At 37.6% G+C, this 18,740-nt stretch overlaps 1 protein-coding gene and 1 long non-coding RNA gene across 6 annotated transcripts; both read right to left on the reverse strand.

The window, feature by feature from the left end:
- Window positions 1-294: 294 nt before the first annotated feature.
- Window positions 295-4,820, reverse strand: LOC131314545 (zinc finger CCCH domain-containing protein 22-like). The gene is made up of 8 exons (XM_058343258.1): window positions 3,906-4,820; window positions 2,899-3,081; window positions 2,631-2,810; window positions 2,463-2,533; window positions 1,893-2,150; window positions 1,658-1,772; window positions 1,255-1,461; window positions 295-596 (listed from the first exon to the last, which is right to left on the reverse strand). The coding sequence occupies exons 1-7, from the start codon at window positions 4,643-4,645 to the stop codon at window positions 1,263-1,265; spliced, it is 1,746 nt and encodes a 581-aa protein (XP_058199241.1). The 5' UTR covers window positions 4,646-4,820; the 3' UTR covers window positions 295-596; window positions 1,255-1,262.
- A 3,249-nt stretch (window positions 4,821-8,069) lies between these two features.
- On the reverse strand, window positions 8,070-16,162 carry LOC131314546 (uncharacterized). 5 transcript variants are annotated; one of them, XR_009196439.1, is made up of 4 exons: window positions 16,090-16,162; window positions 14,431-14,615; window positions 12,496-12,755; window positions 8,070-8,291 (listed from the first exon to the last, which is right to left on the reverse strand). It is a non-coding gene; the product is annotated as an uncharacterized LOC131314546 (long non-coding RNA). The 5 variants fall into 5 exon arrangements; XR_009196442.1 differs by having other exon boundaries at window positions 8,072-8,257; XR_009196440.1 differs by lacking the exon at window positions 8,070-8,291 and adding an exon at window positions 8,312-9,412.
- Window positions 16,163-18,740: the final 2,578 nt, after the last annotated feature.

Consider the following 18,740-nt stretch of genomic DNA (forward strand, 5'->3'; position numbering starts at 1 on the left):
ACAGAGCACCACCGTTTTCAAACTAGGAGTATTATTCAACACTCCCATCCTTCCCATATGGGGTAGCTTATCAGTTGTCCAGTTGTATGTCTGTTTCACCTCCTATTACACTTGCTGGCCCTGCTTTTCTGAATACAAGTATACTCCATTCCTCCTCCACACATACATCAGATATTTCTCCTCTCTTTTTACCCAAAAAATTTTCCCTTCTCTTTCACCTCAAAATAGGGTGCTAAGAAAAGGGTAAGCAAGGTAAATTAGCAAATAAAACAAGAGGTACTAATTACTACTAGCTTTTATGGAAAGCTTTTAGGTTATACCATTGTTCTGTATGGTCCAGCAAAAAGCAACAGATAGGGTACAAAGGTAAACAGAGAGTGAGAGAGAGAAACCCCACTCCCATAAATAAGTTCATCCATCCTTTATGTATACATTATGTACTGCTGTAACTATTATGGTATTGATGATGACAATAATCTTGAGAGATCTTCCTCTTCCTTACAGATCTTTTCTTCAGTTGTTGTGGTTATGGTTTGGCTGTACAGCTACAAGATTTTTTTTCCTTGCATACGCCATATATGCCCTACTCAACCTTTCTGCATAGATGAACCAAAAAAACAAAATATTACAAAAGAACATATTCAACTAGAAACCTAGAAATCCCAAAACAATGTTGCATAATCAAGGGCAGAGCTACACTAGGACAACTGATTTGTAAAAAGTATTTGTACCTCCGGTTTTTAATGTTATCGATTTTTCCGGTTAACTATTTAAAAAATAGTGGAGTACTTCTGTGTTCATAGTTTAAAATTCTTTTTGTATACCGCTAAGAATTTCCCCCCTTGAAAATCTCTACTTTTTTTTTTTTTTTTTTTGATCAGCCTTGAAAATCTCTACTCATTTGATGAATTTCCATCTGTCTGGTTGGTATACAACTTTACCATCCTTGGTTTCCTGTCTCTCTCCGTTTCTCTTTGTTAATCCGCTTTGACGTGATTTGAAGCAGTTTGGAATCTAATACAGTTAATGCTGGAGAAAAATATATATTGCATATGAAAAGTTTTGCCTCCAACGATAAAAATTATGGCCCCACGCCTGAGCATGAGAGTCAAGAAATGCAACATTTTAAGTCTCCTACCCAAGAGATGCAACATTTGAATGGCCTCTTGCCCATATGAGAACCTTGTAAACAACAATGCCAAATCAAATCGAGTTTCTTATGGCGCGCGCGCGCGCAAGAGAGAGAGAGAGAACCTCGGCAGTTAGAAGTAACATGACTTCTGAGTAGCAATGTTGAGGGTAGAACTATCTGGCAGCATTGGGCTAGTGCTAGGTGAAGATGTAGTTGTTGCAGAGGTGCTATCATCAGCTTCTGCTGAAGAAGTAGAGAAGATAGATCGGTGATCACCGCCCGATTTTCTAGGTGAAGCGAAGAGGTTATCAGGGAGGATGTGCTCTAAACTGCGCTCAACAAAAAAAATCTAAGTTAGAAATTGAAAAAGAAACTAAACTACAGGAACTAAATCAAAACAATCCAAAGATAAGCAGCCTACAATACTGACGCAAAAGAACAGCTAAACTCGCATAGAACTTAAGAAAAACTACGAATTTTTCACTGGAAAGCCTTACATTTTCATCTCAAAGGAAAAACTCATACCTATCGTTGTTGTCGCCATTATCATTGCCATTGCTGTCATCACAAGCTTCTTTTATTTCTTGCTTCTGATCAGCAGTAACAGTTGGAGAATCAGCTGCAGCTGAGCGGTTATTATCTGCAACAGAAAATAGAGATCAACCACCTAAAATAAATAAATTTTTATCTTGAACTGCTCTTCCGTGAATTTTATTTTATTTTATCTTGAACTGCCAACCACAGATAGTTTTTTGTTAACCTTCTAAAATTTCCTGATTAAAGCTATTGGAGCGAAGCAAATGACTCTGATTGATACGAAGGTGAGGTGGAGCAGGAGAAGGAATGGGAATTCCAGGGATTCGGTTTGGCTGGAATTGATGCCCGTGGTGATGATTCTTCAATTCCGAAAGTTGAAAATTCATCATTCTTCTTCCTTGGAGTTCAATGGCTTGCTGCAATTCAACCTGCTCTAATTTCCTTCTCAACATCTCTTTAGAATTTGAAAACATCCTTGGTCCTGTATAAAAAGATAACAATGAAAACAGGAGCTTGAATATATAGAATTAATAATGTGGAATGGGAAGACAGATTTACGGAATATGCTTGGCAGAAAAAATCAATAAATTGGAGAATCCGCAATGCTACCTTCATAACAAGAGATTAGGTTAGGATAATCAAATCTCTAAAGGAAATTTATAAACAAAATTAGAGGATTTCCTTATCCAAACAGAATCTTTTTTCTGCCAAGCATAGTGCACAATTCTATCTTTCCATTCCACATCAGTTACATTTTGGCCGGGGAAGAAAAGCAAGTTTCTTGTTTGGTTACCAACGGGTAGGTCATAGGGCTCCAAAGAGTCAAAGGACCCTCCTCTCTCTAACTGACGCTGGCGATGATTCCTGTATACAATTCCAACAATAATTCAAGCTCCACGCATTGTAGTAGAGTAGACATTACAAATTGAACAAAAGAAAGAATTAGAGCAATAGTCTCTACTTGTCTGGGACTTTCCCCTTCTCCTTGTAAGGCTTAACAAGGACACGAGAATCACAAACGAAATGAGGGTTGCCTTTGGCCAAGATGATATTGACAGTCTCTGGATACACAAACGATACAAACCCAAACATTCGCTTCTGCTGGTATGGTATCCTTACATCTTGCACTGGTCCAAACTTGCTTCAAAACCAATAGACAATGTTATCATACCAAAAAACGTCAAAAAATACAGAATTTTAAATGAATCAGGCAACCAGGTACCAATTACCTAAAGTAATTTGAAACATCTTCTTCCAAAAAAGTACTATCAGCTGGAAATGTCAAATAAATCTGCCTAGATACCGAATCAGCACTTCCTTCAAATCCCATGACTGAAAAATCACTCCTTTCAGATAGATGACGACCAAAGCTGTGAAATTCTTCACCCATCACCAATGCTGCAGATGCGGATCTAAAATATTGCACAGTGCCATGGAGAAAAAGACTCGCAGTCAACTCCAAACGAAAATCCCAATATCAAAACATAGCCTTACTGCTTTAGAAAAAAAAGAAATAGTTTGGTGCAACAGCCATAAATAACCTTTTCCAAAACACCTTTACTCCGACAAACAATACTTGACCACATATTTGCAATGTCATCAAGCCATTAAAAACACTGCACACAAAAGTCCCAGAACCAAATCAAACTTTAAATCAGTAATGCCATGAAAAAAGGGGAAGATAGACCAAAAGATCAGCTCCAAAGCTGAAATTCCACTTCAAAACCAAATATTAGGTAAGAAATTGTTTAGTTCCAGACAGGCATATAGTCAAAAGTGTATCCTACAGTAGCACACCTTTACTCAGGATAAGGAATATTCATAGTACAATGCCATCAAGACAATTAAAGCACTATCACACAAAATAACCAGAACAAAATCAAACTCAAAAACCCATAAACCAATTCAACAATCCAGCCAAAGCGGTGGTAATTTTCGTTTATATACACCTTGGTGAGTCAAAATAATCCCAATGTCCAACTCCAAAGCTGAAATCCCACTTCAAAACCAAATCTTGGGCAAAAAATTGTTTAGTTCCAGACAGCATATAGACAAGAGTGTATCCTACATTAACACACCTTCACTCGGGATAGAGCACATTCATACAACAATACCATCAAGACAATAATAGCACTATCACCAAATACCATCAAGACAACAAAATCAAACTCAAAAACCCATAAAATCTATTCAACACTCTAGGCAAAATGGGTGGTAATGTCATTACAATATATACCTAGGGGAGTCATTCACAAAGTTCATGCATTTGTTGTAGGGGAAAGGACCTCCAGCCATCATAAGCTGTGAAGCTGCTGCAAATCTCTGCTGTTGAATCGCCTTCATTCTCAAGAACTCATCAAACCCATTGTTAACCTTACTCTCAGGTGAACAACCCCCAAACCCACCATGCAACAGCTTCTTGCAACTGTTCACATTCTCACCAAAACCTCTATCATCAAAGCACACAAAATCACCATCTGGTTCGTCTAGAAACGAAAGCTGGTTTTGCAGAGTATTATACTCATCGCTAAGATTGCTAGAATAATTACTGTTACTGTATAACTGGGGCAGAGAAAAGGAAGACCTAGTAGAAGGAGAAAAAGACCCAGAAACACTATTAGGGTTTCTGAAACCGGAAAACCCAGAAGGAGAAGAAGGGTTGGAATGAAACCCGTTGTTAGGGATAACGATTCTGGGGGTAGAATGGGGAAATGGGTTGGGTCTAGTAGGGTTGAAGAGTGAAGGAGATGAGGGGGTAGAAGGTGTGGTGGACGAGGTGTTTGATAAAAGTCCTAAATGGGTTTTGGCTTGGTTGATGAGGGACAGGAGAAGGGTTTCTGGGCCGAATGCCAAGCGAATCATCTCTTCCTCTCCGTGGTCTTGGATGAATACGTAACCCATGATTTTTGTGGCGTTTTCTGGATCTAAAGATTGGATTCTTGAGAAAACGGTTTTCGTTGCTACGGATGAGTCCATGGCGGCGGCGGTGGTGGGTTGTGACAGTTCAAGTTTAGTGACCACCGCCTCGGTTACTAGTCCATCAGTTGAAGAGACAGGAGGGGAAGCAGAGGAAAGGTTTTAAACAGTTTGCAAAATCTTTGATTAGAGAGAGAGGGGGAGAGTGTGAGTAGGAGTGAGAGTGAGAGTGATAGTGAGAGTGAAGAAGGTTAATTAAACAAGACTGTGGCTAGACCGGTACACCATTTGCACACCGCGTTATATGAGATCATCTCGAAGTTCCACATAAATGATCACCGGAGCACTAAATTTGTTTAAATTTTTTTGGAATATGATATTAGCATTCCAAAAATCAATAGAGGTATTCCAAAAATCAAATGAAAGTTACTTTAGAATTATACTGATTTTAGAGTACCTGCATCAATTGTTGGAATGCTAATATTATTTTCTATATTTTTTTAAGAATACTTGTTAAAAATCAATTCAATCAGATATCAGTAAGGATTTGATTGATTATTTGCTCAATTTCCTATCAGAAAATTGAGCAAAAAACTTATCAAGCCGTTATCGATAAGCTGTTTTTTCACAGGATTTCTTAAAAATAAGGAGTATATTTTTAAAAAATACGGTTCCAATTATTTGTGCGAAATTCCAATATGGTCCCACACAATGCAATGTGGTCCCACACAATGCAATGCGCATTGGTGTGCCAGATGGTTTTATTGTTTGTAAGTGGTATTTAAAGGGAGTTATTAGAAGTGGTTCACCCCAACTCCGTACCATTAATTGTTTTGGCTATGTCTTGGGGTTTTATGATTTCTGTGGCGAAAACTCTATACTATGTACTGAGGGGTTTTCTGTCCATTTGATTTAAAACAAAAAAAAAAAAATTACACAATCTAATAGCCCAAAAGTCTTTCAATACAAGGGTATATAGATTTTCGGGACAGATGAGATCATAGCCATACCCTGGGGCACAATAATCATTTGAGCCGAATTGGAAAATGTCTTTATCAATGAAATGAAATGGGTCATTGATAGATACATAAAGAAATCATATAAATTCAAGGGTTTAGACTTTAGAGTTTATAATAATTAAAACAAACTAGTTTATCGATTTGTTTTGTGTCTACGAGTGTTCGATCAAATTAATTTTTTTACAAATTTTGTCCAACGTAAATTGTGTGTGATGAATGGTTTGAATCAATATTAATAGAAAAAAAAACTAAAATTCAAAAGTAATTGGGGAAAAATGGTGTGAAGATGAGCTAAATCCTCTTGGGAGGGAAAATTTGTTCAATGCTTTTTTGGGAACCGTGCCGAGGCCTTTTTCCTACCAAGTAAAGTGTGTGAATCTTTGTATGGTGCAAAAATGGCTAAGAGCACCACGTGACATTGCTCTAATTGCATTGAATAATTACAGTCCTTAGGACAAGGTGGTTTAGAATTAATTTCAAGTGAATAAAAGATAATGATGAGGTGGTGTCACATCTGTAATGATTCTGCAGATAAATATGCCAAGTAGATGGGTGGAAAGAAAATCCAATGGGCAACTTCAGCTACTATTTTCCGTATGACTTTAATGCACTTAATGATATCCGATAAACATAATTTTTTGAGTGAATGCATTACTCTGTAAGCTTTACAAGACGAACGATTTAGATTACTAAAAAAGCACGATAGGGCCCGCAATAGGTCTCTTTATGTATAGTGTTGTTTTCTCGTTTTAATGATTTTTCTTCTTCTAGTAAAAATTTGTCATAATTTGATTGTCTAAACAAGTAAAACTTTAAAAAAAGAAAAAGAAAAATTCACTTTCATCTGTAATATTTATTTAAAATATTTATCCTTCAGAATTTTTCTAATTGAAATCATAGAAAATTTAGAGTTAAAGTTACAAAAAATTACTAACAAATACTAGAAATATATCATCAAAGAATGCTCGAATGGGGTTGGACCATCTTCTCCTGGGTTATTGTGAAACTCATCTCAAATCGACTTTAATGATAAAAATCACTGCTCTCGTGGTCTTTGTAACAAAAAGTTACATGATAAGAAGTGATTTGGATTTTCTGTATCCAGCTTGTAATAGCGAAAATGCCACTAAAATTTACAAAAATGCAATTATTCATCTATATCCCCCTTTCCCGTATCACTTATTACATTTTTTTTATAATAATTCCCTAGGTAAATGACTGAAATGCTCATTTACCTAGCATGATGCGGACCCGGGATGCTGCCAAACGGCCGATCCGGCCTTTCATCTTGGCAATTGACGGCTCGAATTTTAATCCAAGCAACAGACAATTCAGATTTTTATGCGCTTAGATTATATCCGAACCGTCCGTGCCTAGATGAACGGCCACTAGGCAGCATCTCCCAATCCACGTGATGCACAACTGCACATGCTCTTAAGTAGCAAGTACCATTGTTGGTGATGCCACACCTATTAAAACATTGACCAGGGTCCAAAAAAACACAGCTTTTGGGGGCAGTGCAACCTGCAGCCTTGGGTACTCTCTCTCTCTCTCTCTCTCATTATGTTTGTGGATCACCTTTGCATAATTGTACACAGCAAACTGAACAAAGGAAAATGTGGGATGTAGACTGGGATCTCCATGGGGTAATATTTTAAGCCCACCCACTCTCTTTCATATGCACTTAATTTAGACTCCAAAAGATATGCATTATTGGAAATGGGTCTGGCCTAATGTCAGACAATATCTTAAGGGAGTGTTTGTTTTGGTTAAAGGCCCATTCTTTCCATCAATGGCAAAAACGTTCTTGTTGCCAAAAAGGCTGATTTTATCAAGAATCATTTCGATATTAGAAACATTTTCTGTACTGTGATTATGAGCTGCTAAGACACTTGTATAGCATGGTCTTGTGCCTTGATTTGCCAATAATTCGCTCACATAGTGAACCCATAACTTTTAACTAGCATGGATGCGTCTGGTTCACCTTTGTGTTAAAATTTAACCTATTATGGATGCGTTCAATTGGGTCTAAATGGACTTTATATTTGACTTTTACTTGGTAGTTTTTTTAATATCATAGCCTTCTTTTTTGGGTAGTTTGTTGATATTGATGATCCCCTGAAGAAACAAGAACAAAAGAACACACGTCAAAGAAAGAGCGAGGGCATTAAAGTCTTTTCACAAGTTGCGGGAGAAACTTTACTCCCGTTTTTATAATAGGTATATAGATAATCAAAACAATCATAATCCAAATATCTTAATATTTATAAGTAATAATACCAACAGCACCAAATATTAAAGATTAGGTAATCATATTTACCTTTCGCATTGAGACAAGTGTAGACAGTTCAAATCAACCTAGCCTCCTTTTTCCTTCTTATATATTTTGTTTCTTTTTTCTTTTCAGAACAGAAGGAAGAGCCAAGTATAAAACATTTTTGCTTCTTTTTCTTTTTAGAATAGATAGATAGAATACGGGAAAGAAAACTCAATAACTATTAAAATTCATGGGCCAGCAGGCGGGCGAGACAGAATGGGCGGGCACTACTAACCAAACGAAGCCCAGTTCTCGCCGGTAGGCGCTGGTAGTATGTCCATTTCGTTTATAGTTCCTCAAACAAAGCTCAAGCAAGATCACCGGCAGCAATGCAATCTGATCCAGTCTCAAAGCAGCATGATTTATCCACCTTATAGGAAGGGGAAAAGAATAAAAGAAAAGAAAGAAGCTGAAAGTAATTTACATCAGAAATCACCAAGCAAAGCCAAAATTTGCCAGAAGACAGACTTTGACAAGCTTCAACTAACCTGTGCAAAACTCCCTTTTTTCAAGATGGCATGGTATATGGAAGAAGCTGACACTAGCCTAATCTAAGGAGGTAGCGAATGGAACCCTATGACGAGAATTGAACCCAAGACCACATCCCGTAAAGGGAGCACCTTACCATTTGGGCTACTCTTTGTTCTCACCTTTGCAAAACTCAGTTTACAATAGTCTGATAATTCATCTTTTAAACAACCTTGGTGAATCAGTTAGGTAGCAACAAAGATGCAGGAAAATAGCATCATGACAAATATAAGACCTAACAAAAACTCCAAATAGATATACCGTCGAATCTAGAGATAATATCCCTATATGAAAAAAAATTAGCACAAATCTCATATCCTCAAGGATCACATACAACTAACTCGTCGGGTGATAATTCTTGGTTCCACATCGACCAATTAACTCGCGTACAGTTACGCAGAATGGGAAGTAGAAAGCCCGTTCTAAACTTTGATCTTCCTAGTTCCTACAGAAAGCAACATTCATAATCCTCTACGCTATTATTCATTCATTTCATCAGCACATCACCAGCCACTGTGTTTTCACAATTGTCTGTGTTGACTTCACCAGTGTCCATGTTTTTTCACTCCTTGTAACCTCATGCTGATATCATTCCTCTCAGTGACAGTAACTTCCCCAGTTAAGCATCAAACCACCAGATACATAAAAGAACAAACAACACAGGCCTGATAACCTATTGATTTCTTCAAGGGGACTGGACAAACATCTACCACCCTCCAATACAACCAACAATAATGGAACAAATTATCAGACTACTAATAGTAAATGGTGAGAGAGATGTTCAGAAATGTGGGATTTAGACCAAATCATAAGAGTCATAACATCTAGAATCAGCAGAGGGAAGGAGGAAAGCTACTGCCTTACAAATCCGTTACTTCTGCACTTCATTCTCAGGAACTGTTGACTTCATATGTTTCATCTGTCTACCCTTTCATCCTAGCACCTCCTCACTTGTGTGTACTACTGTACAGGTAAGGTCTCCAATCGGATCACTTAACCACTCCTAGTTGTGAGGAGTCACATGTTGTGTCCAACTAATACCAGTCTTTCAAGTGTGCACTTCTCCTTTTCTCCCAACAAGATAAAGAAAACTACATGACTGGCCTATATTAGTAGGGCACACCACATAACCGTGCCCGGAATTGGGTGGAATACAAGGCAATTGCAGGTTTAAAGAGCTTGATTACCATAAGTTATTAGTATATACCTAAAAAGTTTAATGGAATTGGTCATTCTTTGTTCTTCACCAGCTTAGCAAAAAAATTCTACATCAGTAAGAGTTTCTTCTCCAAAACAATATCAGACATCTACTTACGTTTCCAAAAGTATTCCAAGGAAATCTACTCGTCAAAATCATGCCTCCCTCTTGCTTCATCAACAAAATGAAAAAGAAACAGCAGATGTTCTGCTTTTTCCCTCTCTTTTTCTGGCTGAAGAAAATGTAGTACCTTAGAGCAAGTCCAACCATTGACCATTTTTGGGCAACTACAGTGCCATTCTGTCAAAAAAGACAACATTGCTCCACAGGTGTAATGTCATTGAGGCATAACCATCTTTCTCCCCCTTTTGCAACCACCTCTCCCACACTTTGAAAGTGATGTAGCTAATTTTGGCACCAAGAATGGCATTGTCATAATTTGGCACAAGGGTGGAGAGGATTACACCATTCTTGACGTCAAATTTTGACTTTGGCAGGACATTTGGCACAAAGGTGGACTTGCTCTTACCTTATCCCTTAACTGAGTTTCACTCAACTCTGCTCAAGGAAGAAATATAATATCAAACTGTATTTACTTCCAAAGGCGGTGTTTCAAATGGTAAGCAAGAAAGGACAGTAGCTTTCTACAATAATTTACCTACACACCTAGTCTTCCTAAGGCACAAAAAACAACAGGGACATCCTCTTTAAAATGAGCACATAAATTAATGCAATGAAACTAAAAATGAAACTCCGCGACCATGGTAGCAACGCAAAAAATGTTGACATGGTTTTTACATCCTACTTCCATTTGTACTTGACAAGCTATTTCAGAAGACTGAATAGTAATCCAATCATAACATTCTTTGTGCGTACTGAGTAGGTGCCAAAGATTACAGGGACTTCGACAAATCACATGGCTTGGGATAAATGAAGAGAAAGCAGGAAGCTTATCAATGCATTTGCCTCAAATCACTGGAAGCAACTTGGAGGGTTTGTACATCCATATATGCATGAATTAGAGCAAGACAGAAAGGAGTACAAACTGCAATGTTCAAATGAACAAGACCCAACATATCACCTTTGACTACCGAAGATAAAATCAGTAGTTCCCGATTTTACCGAAGATAAAATCAATTGTACAAGATACATAGACGATTTCCATCAATGAAGTCAGTTTACAATGTATCGCCTTTGACTACCGAAGATAAAATCACGCATGCTTAAAAAATTTCATGCTCAACCAATGAAAATATACGGCCACAATGAGAATAGGAAGTGTCAAGGGCACCAAGAAGCAGTAATACCTGTTGTAGAACATAAATAAAATCAGGCCAATATCTACAAGAACAATGGATTCCAATATGTTATTCCTACTAGAAATAAAGAAATTTGGGTGAAGTGTGTGAACTGATCCAATCAAAGTTAGGCGACTTGAACCTAGGTCCACCTAACCCACACACCTAACCCACACCAAGCCACCTACCACAAGACCATCCACGTATCACGTTTAAACTGAACATAAGGGAGTAACTTCGCGAGACCATTTTGGTCCACACTGGAGAACTCGGTCTCTCGGGCTAGGCTCTATTGGGCGGAGGCTCACCTTTCTTTACAAGAAGAATTACACGTCACATTCTGTATATCTTCTGCAAACTATTTTCCTTTTATACCAATGACGTAACAGATCATCTAGTTTCTAGGCTGAGCTATATAACGTAAATAGATGCTGTAAAAAGTCGTCTTTATTCTGCAATTCAAAGGCTCTTTCCATCTGCCAGGCAACTGGCTATGGTAAATCCCCTTGAGGTATGTCCCCTCCATGTGCACTGAAAGGCACAGGAGTTTAAACATGGAGAAAAAATAAATATGAATAGTCATGCATATAAGCTACCGAACATGGAGAGTGGTAGAGACGTATATGTTATTAACGACTCTTACAAACGTTTTATAATCAGTTACGCACATAGAGATGGTTCCTATTGAACAGAAATTCCCTATAAGCTTTGGTACTCATAATAGTTAAGCAATCAGACATCCATATTCCATACTGAGCAACAGAGAGAGAGAGACAGATAGAGAGAGAAGCAATTATTACACAATGGGAGTAAAATCTAAGGCAATGTCGGGTAAATGGGACTGACAAGAAATAGGATTCTCCTTCACCATCAGACACTATAAGGTATTGATGTCATGTTAAATATCACTTCCATTGTGTTTGATCATATACTGAATTCTTACAGAGATCAGGGAATATAATAACAACTAACGCCAGCCACCCCCCCCATTGTCTTTGTCCCAATCCCCCTCAAAGCATATAACCCTCAATAACTTTTTTTTTTTGATCGGCACCCTCAAATAACATTTTGTTCCACACATTTTAATCCACTTTAACAATGCTCACCTGGGCTAAAATTCGCAACTGCCGTTTCATGAAGCAAAGAGGCAGAGGGACAAATACACGCGTTCTTTCACTCAGTAGGCTTGTTCATCCAAATATTCTAAAGGATGTATAAAAGATTCAACTTATACTTCCAAAGAAAAAAAATGTGCAAGAAAGCAATAATAGTTATAAATCAAAACCCTTCTACAATTCTTTCAAATGCAAATGCACACTAATCATCCCACAGACAGGTAGAGTGACTGATGATATTTAGAGAAGAAACTATACACAGCTATATCAGTAGGTGAAGACTACTTAGCATTAAGCAACTGATGTCAATTTATTAGAGAAGTTCTAAACCAAAGACCATCCCGTGGAGGCCTAGAACACGACTTCAAATTGTCAATACTTTGGTGATATTTACAAGAGATGGAACATACTTACTCTCATACACCAAAAGGTTACCTGTCGTTTTGTACGGCAGATATGAGGGCATTATCCGATGGTGGAAGAAACTTCGATATAATGGCAGCATAGAAGAACCCCGAGAAGGAAACACATCCGAATATGAGGAAAAACCAGCCCCAAAATTCTGTCCTTGGAGGCAACATAGTGAGAGAAATTCTGCATTCTTTCACTGCACCAGTTCTTTGATCTAAACTCAATGACTGTTTTAACATAATTCTTGATCACAACACCATCCAGCAATTTTACGCTCTATATAACTGCCACAGAATTTACCAAAATAATTTAGCCACAGCATGAAATGAGTTTATTAGGTGAAAAGCTCACTGGGCTTCCTTGGCTATGTCTGAGACTTACATACCCAAGGAAGAACTCCAAGCATATACAATACACATCATCCTGCACTCACAAAGAATGTTTCTACAGTTGTAAACTCTTTTCTGTTGAAATTATACCCATGGGCGGAGCCAGGAAAACTTGAGGGAGCCGAACTATTGTGCCCAAAAACTCACACAAGTACCCAAATAAACACAGTCAGTCAGCAATTGCCTACTCCACGGGCAACACAATTCAACACTGAAGGGGAATTTTACAAAGGTTTTTGCTTATTGGAGACCAAAACAACAAAACCCACCCTCCCTTTTCTGCTACAAGTTACAACTTGTGAGTTACAAGAAAAGGAGCTTCATAAAGGCAAAAGAGAATCACAAGTGAATCACCTACGTATCACGTGGATTCACCAAAAGTCAACGAAGGAGGCACATTGAACCGGAGGCAATCCAAAACCAATCTTTTGGGATTTGCAGCAGCCATCAACACAACAAAAAATTTCACAGGACAAGTTTCCAAAGTTAAATCTAGTCATTCGAGTTTTCATTTAATTTCGAGATATGATTTCTATTATATCATCCAATGACACATAGTATCACTGTCCACCTGTGTTTGCTAACAACAATGCCGTATATCATACCAAACGTAACATTGGACAATGGTTTAATTGCTTCAACGAAGATCAAATATTCTTAAAGCGGTAGTTACAAACTATAATGGCAAATATTTCTATATTTCATCCCAAACAATGAACTCCAGTAGTTAGTAATGGTAGTTTTTCCCTGCATTGCCTAGTTATTATTTTAAGAAATACTTTTTTTTTTCCTTCATAATGCAGGTGTCCGGGTCAACTTACGTGCACCTCTAGCAATCCCGGGCGACCAATCCTCCTACCGTTCACTAGCGGCCCTTATTTGAGTTGATAGCAAGGTTTTCAAATCAGGATACATATCGTTTTTTTTCATTGTACGATTCGTATCGCGTATCGTACGATTTCAAAACCACCGGTTGATAGCACCTGGGACGTTTTGAGCCGGAGACCTAAGTCCAGGCCTTGACCACCGGGCGATCCCCTTGGGATCTAGAAATCCAATTGATATGATGAAAGATATCCTAGTCTTAAGTACGCATCAAAAGAAATCCCCTAACAGCCTGTTTGGGAGAAGGAAATGGAAGGGGGATATAGAGAGAACCCGGATATACATATCCGGGGTGCCTATATCCCTTGTTTGTTTACACTGTCAAGTTTCTCCTGGGATTTCTATATCCCCCAGCAGTGGGATAACTTTTAAAAGCCCCACCCCCCCCCCCCCCCAGTTAAATCTTATCCCCTTCCCACGTTACCAAATTACCCCTCTTCTTCTTCCCACATTACTTTGAACAGATTTCTGATCAAACCAAATTTCAACAACTAGAAATAATTTTTTGCCAACAAATTACAACCAACAGATTTCTGATCAGACCAGTTCCGACCAGCCCAGTGCTGAGCTCAAATCAGTGAAATTAGCCAGAAGCAGCCAAGCAAACTATGAAACCCAATTTACAGATTTATGAATGAAATTCCAAAACCATCTTCAAATCAGTGAAATCAGAATCCCAATTTACCTCATTCACGTACGGACCCACCGCCGCCACCAGTCAACCACCACCGCGTTGAACCGCAAACAGGAGAAGAGAGGGATTTCGAAACCCAGTATCGGCGAGATTTTCAAACCCCACGCATCTTCATCTACATCTGTGTTTAAGCATCAAATTAACCATGAAAAAAAGCGAACAGGAAAGAGAGAAACCTGTTGAGGAGGAGAGAGAAGCAGACCTTGGAGCTTCGACTTCTTCTTTTCTTTTTCCCTTTATTCGTCGAGGAGTAGTCCACCGAATATAATGAAGAACTGGCACTTCAGAGGCGCGAGGTTGAGGTCGTTCGGGTTTCGCAAAGACCTCGCATCTTAAACACGGGAGCTTAATAAAAACGACGACGTCCTGTTATTCTATGACTTCTCATTTTGAACCTGAGAAGTCCATTAAAACGAGTAATTGGTAAATTGCGAACTCATTCCTGATTATTTGTACAATCCAAACTGTTCAGGTTTTATATCTTTGTCAATAATATAAACCTCGTTATAAAAAACCTTAATTATTTACTAATTTAGACATAATCGAATATGATTTGAGTGAATTTATTTTTACGAAAATAGGAACGGCCACACTTGATAAACGGCCAAGTCCTTTCAAACGGCGACGTACAGAAAAGATGTCTTAGTTCCAAGAACCCTTAGACTGCAAGGACGTTTTCTACCGATATAAATTCATATTTCCATGATCTGAGACGTTCAGTTTGAAGATAATGTTAAACCTCTGATCGTGTAAAAAATTTGTGTTGATTGGACATAGATTATTACTTAATCTCAATGCATTTCTGTTTCTTAAAATGGGATTCGTTTCACTGAATCAAAACTATCAAACACGTTCAGGCCTTCTCAAAAACCGAGGCTCTGCTCCCCCCGTAATTTTTCGGTCAGGAAATTTTTTCCGTTATGGTTTTGTCATAGTAATTTTTTAAAGCTTTTTGGCGTGATATTGAGGATTAAGCATTTGTCTCGATCAAGGGGAATCAGTAAAATATAAAAATGTGAACCAAATTTAAAAAAGTTCATTTAACGACAAAAATACAACAACAACAAAAGGTTTCTTTCCAATTATGGGCCCATTTCCCCCCTCATCTTCGTTATATGCACGATATGCGTAAGTCCGAACTAAAGGTTTCTTTCCCAAAATGAACGAGGTTTAAGGGTTTTTAATTTTGGATTCTAATCATTATCATATTTCTTTCCAATTATTATTCTCATTTTTCTCTCTATCTCTTGCTAATCATTATTCATATTTTCGATAATTACTTTATTTCTCTTTACACTCATTACCTACAAATCTAAATCTAAAATTCCAAAACCAATGGTCCGAAGGTTTCTCATCAACCAGTAATTTGTACACATCAAATCTTTTTCTTTCTTTTTTGGCTAAACAGGTACTACTTGTATAACAGTAAACATTTGAATTAAGGATAACAAAGCTATTAACAACAACGGATTTAGCAAGAACATCCGTCCAATTGTGGGGAAGCCCAATTAAAATTAAAGTAATTGCTCCGTATGAACTGGTCCCAAAAGAATTGATAGCACTTGTAAAATTTCGAACCTGAGACCTCACGACGGATGTATGGATTACGTATTATATGTAAGCATCAAAATTAACGAGTGAATGGGAAACCTGTTGAGGAGAGAGAATGGAGAAGTCGATTTGAGGAGAGAGAAGCAGACCTTGGTTGGAGCTTCGAGTTCTTAGATTAGATGAGGAGGAGGGCGAGTTTGGTGAAGACTCGCACTTCTGAAGCGCGAGGTTTATCAAAACGACGACGTCTGGTATTGTTGTTACTTCGCATCTTGAACATGCGAAGTTTCATTAAACAACGTAATTGGAAAATTGTGAACTCATGTCTGATTATTTTCAAAATCTAAACCGTTCAAGTTGTAGATCTTTGTCAAGAACATAAATATGGTAAATATCATGCTGATATGTTACTGATTAGCACATAATCGAAGATGATTTGAGTGAATTTTTTTCCATGAAAACATAGATAGCCACACTTGATAAATTGGCATCCCCTTTATCTCAACTTGCGATGGCTTCTGAACGACGTCGTACCGAAGTTAGAGGACCGCAAGGACGTTTGTCTCCTTATATATGTCATATTTCAAGGGCCGAACTATTTGCAACCACAAATTCTTTAAACGTAATATGTTTTAAAGTTAATTACTTTCGAACAAAAATGCCCTTAAAAAAATTGACAAAAATACCCCTACTATTACTAGACACAACCACAACCCCTGTTCATCTTCCTCTCCTCCCATTTCCCCACCGTACCGGCCACCTCCTCTCACCTCCTCCTTCCCCAACCCATTTCACAATGCCGCCACCGCCGCTGTAATTCTATCATTTACCTCTCAATCTCTCCACGATCCTTCCCCAACCCTTAGAAAGTACATTTGTTTTTTGATTGGAGGGTTCAAGTATTGAATATACCACTGATGTTTAGGTTGAAAAGGCGATGCCGCAGCCGTTTTGCCGTGTCATGTAAAAATTAGTGTTGATTGGAATCACATTATTACTTAATCTCAATGCATTTTTGTTTCTTAAAATGGGATGGGTTTAACTGAATCAAAACCATCAAACAGTCATTAAGGCCTCATCTGACTTATTTTTTGTTCTTATTCAATTTTTTTCGTATTTGTTATTTTTTCATCGAATTTTTGAAGATTATTGTTTCGTCATGATGAGAGAAATCTAAAAAATAAAAAATTACGATAGAAATTCAATTTTTTTGAATAAAGACGAAAAAATTGGCTTATTGACTTATTTTCATTTTTATTTAAAAAAAATAGATTTTGATCGTATTTTTTAACTTTTTAGATTACTTTTGACTCTCATCGTGACAAAACAATAATCCTCAAAAAATCGACAAAAAACTAACAAATATGAAAAAAATTTAAATAAAGGCAAAAAAATTAAGCCAAAATAGCTTATTTAGCCGAATGAACCCTAACTCAAGACGAAACAGCTTCTACTCGGCCGAGAATTTGGACAAATCTTCCGAGAATTACTTTAGAATCCCTTGAATTTAATCCGTGTCACAAATTACTCCTCTCAACTGTACTTTTTAAAATTCCCCATTATTTTTGGGTCTGGTATTTTTTTTAATATTCTTTGTTTTTCATAATTTTTTTGGTTTAGCTTTTCGTCGTGATCTTTAAAATAATTATTTGTTTTGATGAGAAGAATAAGAGAAGTATAATAATGTGAACCAAAGTTGATATAAAACAACAAATATATGAAAAATACCAATTTTTTGGTCTTTAGTTGTACATTTTTTTTAAACTTTTGGTCATAGTTTTTGCTTTATATGCGGATCCAATGTGTTGCATTGTTGAAGGCCCCGTTCGGCTATGTCACGCCCTTGATTTTCAACATAATTAAGTAATACATTTCAATAAAAGAGAAACCTCGCATATCATATACGTTGCCCAAAGGAGTTTCCCACCTGTTTAATTTACAAACAAGTCCTTAAGTTTAGATAATTACAACTTTAGTCAAAAGAAAATTCAATAGCAATTATTTACAAAACCATCTTTAACGAATTTAGATCTTCACAAAGATAACGAAATAACTAGTGATGTCAGCTTCCAAAAATCTTTTACTGTCAAGCACACAATGCATGCAATCTATTGCCCGGCATCAGAACCTGAAAAGAAAAATTTGGTTGAGCTACACTAGCCCAGTAGAGAATTCTAAGCTCAAGCTATATGTAGTTTGAATGAATCATACACCGAGAAGGAATGAGCATGGACAAATACACCTATAGTTCAAGTGGCTACCAACAAGCTGCAAATTAACGCTTAAGAGTCCTAGACTTCACATCAATATCATTAGCCGTTTACTTCATTAACTAATCATATTATTGAACTCACGTCATTCCACATTTGTCTATAATCAAATCAAAACATCTTATCATTTTTCGCACGGTGGTACAATCTTTCTCGTGTCCACATTGACCTTCATTAAATCCCTTTATTTCAAAACCTTTCTTTCCCTTTAATCCGGTATTTCCCATCAATAATCACTAGGGTCACCTCGGGTCTAGTTCCCTCGAGCGCAGGGTCACCCCGAGTCTTTTCCCTCAATAATGATAATCAATTGGGGTCACCTCGGGTCTAGTTCCCTCGAGCGTAGGGTCACCCCGAGTCTTTTCCTCCAATAATATGAATCAGTTGGGTCACCTCGGGTCTAGTTCCCTCGAGCGTAGGGTCACCACGAGTCTTTTCCCTCAATAACGACCACTTGGGTCACCTTTCACACTTTTCACA

Source organism: Rhododendron vialii, chromosome 13a (genome assembly GCF_030253575.1).
Source record: "Rhododendron vialii isolate Sample 1 chromosome 13a, ASM3025357v1".
In the NCBI taxonomy this organism is placed as follows: Eukaryota; Viridiplantae; Streptophyta; class Magnoliopsida; order Ericales; family Ericaceae; genus Rhododendron; species Rhododendron vialii.

Bases quoted from the DNA above. Each gene is read 5' to 3' on its own strand.
- LOC131314545 (XM_058343258.1), bottom strand. From the start codon at position 4,645: ATGGACTCATCCGTAGCAACGAAAACCGTTTTCTCAAGAATCCAATCT. The intron at 2,811-2,898 runs GTAATTGGTACC...TTGGTTTTGAAG, and splicing joins GATGTTTCAAATTACTTTAG to CAAGTTTGGACCAGTGCAAG. The intron at 1,462-1,657 runs GTATGAGTTTTT...TGTTGAGCGCAG, and splicing joins AATGGCGACAACAACGATAG to TTTAGAGCACATCCTCCCTG.